The 6,000-nt window shown below is 44.4% G+C and overlaps 1 protein-coding gene across 2 annotated transcripts in view; it reads right to left on the reverse strand.

Annotated features, from left to right (window-relative positions):
* Positions 1–2,884, reverse strand: part of CEP85L (centrosomal protein 85 like) — a 154,503-nt gene extending 151,619 nt beyond the window's left edge. For both annotated transcript variants that reach the window (XM_049654252.1, XM_049654251.1), the window contains exon 1: positions 2,711–2,884. In XM_049654252.1, coding sequence (XP_049510209.1) covers positions 2,711–2,783 — 73 coding nt within the window. In that variant the 5' untranslated portion in view covers positions 2,784–2,884. The remainder of the gene's footprint in view (positions 1–2,710) is intronic.
* Positions 2,885–6,000: the final 3,116 nt, after the last annotated feature.

Genomic DNA, 6,000 nt, shown 5'->3' on the forward strand with positions numbered 1-6,000 from the left:
AAGTTGGTCAAAAGATATACTGAACATTATTTCAAAAATATAAATTTTCTTCAAATTCTCAGAAAGGAAAAGAAATCCCTGCATAAAGCATCTCAGAGGTCATTATCTTGACCTTCACCATCTGTTCATTTGTAAAAGAAACTACATGTAAGTTTTTCATCTAAGGTATAACTTTATAAAATTAACTAAAAAATAACTTTAAATACTTATTTGCTCAAGAATAAAGCATTGGGGCACCGGGTGGCTCAGGCGGTTAAGTGTCTGACCAGCTCAGGTCATGATCTCACGGTTCATGGGTTGAGCCCCGTGTCGGGCTCTGTGCTGACAGCTCAGAGCCTGTTGCCTGCTTCAGATTCTGTGTCTCCCTCTCCTTCTGCCCCTCCCCTGCTCTCTTTCCCTCTCTCTCGAAAATAGATGAACATTAAAAAACTTTTTTTAAAAAAAAAAGAATAAAGAAGCATAGCAAAAAGTACATCACTATTACTGTAAAAGTAATTCACTCTCGGCATATCGCTGAAAAAAAAATTTATTGGAAAGGCATGTCCTGACTTACCAATGGCTTATCACTGTCAAAATATGATAAAATATATGCTTTGTAAAGATATCCTGTCCAAATTCCTTCAACCTGGGTACTGTTTATAAATTATCTCCTTCCACTATATTCTTTGTTACAGCAAAGGTCTAGGGCCTGCAATACAACCTCAAAGTCCTTCCTTCAGTTGCTTAACTTCTGCTCACTATGAGGTTTTCTTCCTCATGAAAAACAATGGAAAAATGGATACAATGCTTGGGTGACATTATATCTCCAAACATGTTATTATTACAAATCTCTTTCAAGAGGTTAGGTTACAAAGACACTACAGATGGCTCTTGACAGGTACAGATAAATTGAAACCACTCCCTCCAATCCCTAGGGATAATGAAGTTGTCTTCTTGCTTACTGAAGTTAACTGTGACTGTAGTATTTCTAGTAGTCAGTAAGCATCGGAAACCTCTCAACTGCACTCTCCCCTTATTAGGATAAATAGTATACATCTTAGAGAAGATAATTCCCACTTACATTTTTTTAACTAAATCCATGCCTACATTAAGTTCCATTATTGCTACAAGTGTTGCAGAACCAAATTTAAGAGAATGATTTTAAATTTAACTCTGGATTTAAAAATTTACATATGTCTCCAATAAAGTACGGTATGGTGACTACACTTGATACCGTGCAATATGCTTGAAATTTGCTAAGAGGATAAATCTGAAGTGTTCTCACCACACACACACAAATATTGTAACTCTATGAGGTGATGAATATGTTAAATAGCTTGATTGTGGAAATCATTTCACAATGCATACATATACATACATCAAAACATCAAGTTGGACACCTTAAGTATATATACAATTTCTACTTGTCAATTACACTCCCCCAATAACTAGTAAAATTATATGTCTAAAAAAAACCACATCACAAATTTCTGAACTATCATAGAATTACATTATTTGAAATTTTAATAGCAACTGTGCCTGGTATACTTTAAAGAGCAGAAAATGCTACCAGAAAAAAAAATTCTCACTTCCATATGCTGTTTCTACGGTTTTTGTTTTGCAAATAGCTTTAAAAATGTCTACAAAAATGTCAGTTACAAGTGGAACTCAAAACATTTTGTGGAACAAGGTTACCTACGAGTTCGAGAACCACCTAAAATTGGAGGAAAAAATTTTACGTCTGTACATATGGCAATTTTTTCTGGATAAAAGGCCTATATAACTTTCAGCTTCTCAAAGGGTTCAAGATCCAATTAAAGTGTCTTGGGGAATCGTCAGGGTCAGACAACTTGTCACAGGCAACCCAAGTCTTTTTTTTTTCTTTAAGCCTTATCTTTTTCATCCCAAATTAGGGGAGGATTTATCCCAATCTGGTGGCTCCCACACAACTTCTGAGCGATGCAGGCATGAAATGGCTGTCCGACACAAACCGCTCCCTTCACACAGTGAACGCGGCAATCTCCAAATTTTCCCTGAAGGGGCCAGGGAGAGGCAAACCCATTAACACCCCCGCCGCTCAGAGATCGATTGGCTCATGCAGGACGTGTCCTCCCCTGACGCCAGAGAGAGCTGCGGGGAGGTGACCAGGTTTCACTGAGGGGCTGAAGTCCCCTCGGGGATCACTTATGGAGGAGATGGCATCACCAGCAACCTCCTCCCGCCCCAAAACGCCCCAAGTAGCAGCTGCGGGCGTGGGCGCAGCAGACCCCGGCCCTCCCAGGCGCGCCCCAAGCCGCCGCCGCAGCACGGTCGCAGCGACCTTCCCGCTCGGGTCCCCGTGAGCCCCGTTATCCACGTCGGCCACACACCCCACGAGGGAAAAGGGAGGAGGCCGGACAACAAAGCGCAACCAGAGGAGGCCCTGGCGAGCTTGAAGTTGGGGCGCCGGGGCTGCGGCCCGGGGAGGAGCAGGCTGGACGCCCGGCCGCGCGATGCAGGGGCGGACGGGACCGGGGACGCGGCCCGCCAGATGTCAGCCCGCGGTGCCGGGGTGTCGGCAGCCGGGAGGAAACGGGGCGGGCGGGCGCGCGGCGGCGTCGGGGAGGCGGCCTGGGGCGGGGGGGGGAAGGCAGGCCTGAGAAGGGAAGGGAACGGCGGCAGGGTCCCGAGGCGTGGCGGTCGGCCGCGACCCCCACACCAGCCGCGGGGGAGGGGCTGTCCCGTTACTTACCCGCCGGGAGACTGCGGGCTCCGCCGGGGCTGTCCCGGCCGCCGGCCTCCGGGGCCAGGAAGCGCCCCCACATAGCGGGCGGGAGGGCCGGGGGCGTACGACTCCCCTAGTCCGTCCTCCCCCGCCTTCGCCTCCTGCTTCTTCGGCGGCGGAAACTTGTGCGGAACCTGGGGCCGCGGAGGCACCAGCAGGAGGGCGGGCGGGCGGTCTGGTTAACGGCTGCTCAGAGACTGGCGGCGAGCGCAGGGGCCAGATTCGCCGCGGCGCCGGCGGTGGCGGCTGCCATGGCCGAGCCCGCTGCGCTGAGGCCCGGGCCGAGGAAGCGGGCGGCTCCGCAGTGACGGCGGCTGGGTCCCCGGCTGAGCCCAGGCTAGGATCAGAGCCTCCAGGCGAAGTTGCAGCTGCGGCTTCTCTCCGCCCCCTCCGCCGGCAGAGCCGGAGCCGGGCAGGGTGGGGGCGGGGCCTGCCAGGGGCGGGGCCTCGGGCGCTTACATAACGCGTGCGCGGCGCGGGGCGGGAACTGCGGGCCCGTGCCGCTGGGTACCCTTACGCCGGTTCGCTTACTCCGCGACTGGTGGGTAGACTCGAAGCACCGGCTGGATCCCTTCCTCCCCATCCTTGCGCTCGGTCAGATGAGAAAAGAGGATGAATAGAATGTGGCCCGGGGCGGTAACTTTCGGTACCGCTCTCGCTTGGGTAATCCCTCAAGCCCTCCGGGGCACCTCTCTGGAAAAGAAGAGGAAGACCTGTCTTCGCTGCGTAACTACTGGAGCTAAGAGGCTCTCCTGAGAGGGGTTGAGGGACTGCCAGTCTTATTTGGGATTGGGATTAAAGTCATCATACATTCCAGAAACATCGTTTATAAGTCGCTTTGTGGGACAGAAAAGAAGTCGTTTTCCTGAACTCGTAAATTCAGTGGCGGGGGGGGGGGGGGGCGGGGGGGGGGGGGGACCAAAATACCTACTATACAAGAATGTGCACAGGAAAAAGCAGAAAGGAAAAAGACCAGAGGGTTCAGAGAGGAGCTGTAAATTTTAATCTAGTAGCCCAGGAATTCAGATAAGCAACCAGAGAGGAATCAAAATGGTACCAAAGTCTGTAATGGGAGTAACTTCCTTACACCCTACACCTTCTTGTTCTTCCTACATTTGGTCAGTTCCCACCCTTCACCTAAACCTGGAGTACAGGAGCAAGTAAGTATTCTGGAAGGAAGCATAAAAGGGTCCACCAGCCTTTTCTTATATCTTACTTTTCATTGGCAATATTAGGATCCTTCCAATATTTAGATACAAAACAGTTCATTTAATAAATATTGGTAGAGCACTGTAGAAGAAAGCGGGTTCTACCCCTGGCTCGTAAATCAGAGACAAACTGAGAAGGAAGTCCCTACCCTTAACAAGACTTTGAGTCCAGTGATGCCTTTGTTTGTTTTAGAAGCTTGTTAGTAATAAAAGCCTCTTATTTCTACTTAAAGACTTTGGAGTTGGGAAATACTGCTTAAAACTTTTAGAGGTTAAATTACATTTACTTGTGAAGTTTATTACTTACTACATCTGTGTTGTACTTTATTTCATTGCAGTTTCCACTATTTCTCCACTATTTCAATAGTTCCACTATATCTCCAAATCATGAGCAGGCGGCCCAAGAGTCACTTTGTTCTGAGGATAGAAAGTGACAGAAATATGAAAGAAGGATACGATTGGCTACTTTTCCTGATTTAAATGTGCATGAGCTCATTTGAATAGTTTAGGCATTCAAGTTTAGGAACTTGAACAGTTGAGGTTCAGAATGAACCCTAACAATTAATGATAATAAATTCCAAAAAGAATTATCGGAAGCTATAGAGCTATATCACAGTATCCTTTTTTTCATGATTTATAGTTACCATAGTCTCATATTAGGTACAGTATTTGTTAAACACCAAACTTTTTTTAATACAGTTCTAAGAAATGTATGAATTGCAGATAAATCTTGGTCTTTTGTGAGTTTAAAATATGTTTATTTGTTATTCCAAAAACTGCCAACCTCCATTCAATTCTAAGTAGTATTTTAGGGGAAAAAAAATCACTTGCTCAAGTTTTCTACATGTTTTTTACCAATGTGAAGGGTGTGCCACTACACATGCAAAAGAACATCTGAAGCTGAGACTATAAAATATTTTAAATGCCTATTGCAGAGTAAGAGGAAATAGTAAAAACATGTTACTTTGGCAGTTGGCACCAAAGATAAAAAATTTTGTGTTTCTACTAATTAAACTTGAAAGGATACAGATCTAATGCAATTAAAATAACCTAAATACTAAGTGAGAATATTCTGTATGTGAAGTAAACTGTAACCAACCATTTTTTTAATCATATAGATTGTATTCTCAGAATCTGAACTCAGATTCCCCTATATCCATATTACACCCAGTACCCATGTTTCTCCGAATGATTAAAATTTATCATAGCAAAGGTTTGAAAGCCTAAGAACTACTTAACCATTACCAAGCCTGATGTGGTAAACTGGCATATTTTTGGTTTGTTATGATAGTATGAAAAAAAAACTATAAGGAAAATCTTATAAGCAAAGACTGAACTTACGTATTCCTGAACTTAAGTATTTCAGTAATTGTTCTTGTAAGCAGAGATAATAAAAGCAAATAATGAAAATAGTGACCGTGTATGTTTGTGTGTGTGTATACAAATACACGTGCTTAGGTGAAATTTAGATACTTAATATCTTGGGAGGGGACTTTTAAAAAATATAAAGCAGATCACAAAAGAGTAAAATAGTACAAAACAACACCATATTTAATATCAAACTATATTAAACTTTTCATTTAAAATATTGTATTCAAGGAGCACCTGGCTGGCTCGGTTGGTGGAGCACATGACTCTCGATCTCGAGGTTCTGAGTTCAAGCCCCATGTTGGGTGTAGAGATTATTTTTAAAAACAAAATTTAAAAAAATAAATAAATAAAATGAAATGCTGTAATCAAATGCTTGATTTCAACTCAGGTTATGATTTCATGGTTTATGAGATCAAGCCACCACCTGCCAGGCTCTGTGCAGAGAGGACACACCCTGCTTGGGATTCTCTCTCCCTCTCTTTCTGACCCTCCCCTGCTCTCTCTCTCTCTCAAAATAAATAAACTTTAAAAATATTATTTGGATATGAATCTCTGATCTGATTAAGTTAAACCACATTACATGTATTTTTCTCACATCAATTCATCATATTGGGCAAACAACAACCAGAGAATTGAAGAGTGATGTAACAAAGGATAAAACTGATATTTTAAAATGAG

Source organism: Panthera uncia (genome assembly GCF_023721935.1).
Source record: "Panthera uncia isolate 11264 chromosome B2 unlocalized genomic scaffold, Puncia_PCG_1.0 HiC_scaffold_24, whole genome shotgun sequence".
Taxonomy (NCBI): domain Eukaryota; kingdom Metazoa; phylum Chordata; class Mammalia; order Carnivora; family Felidae; genus Panthera; species Panthera uncia.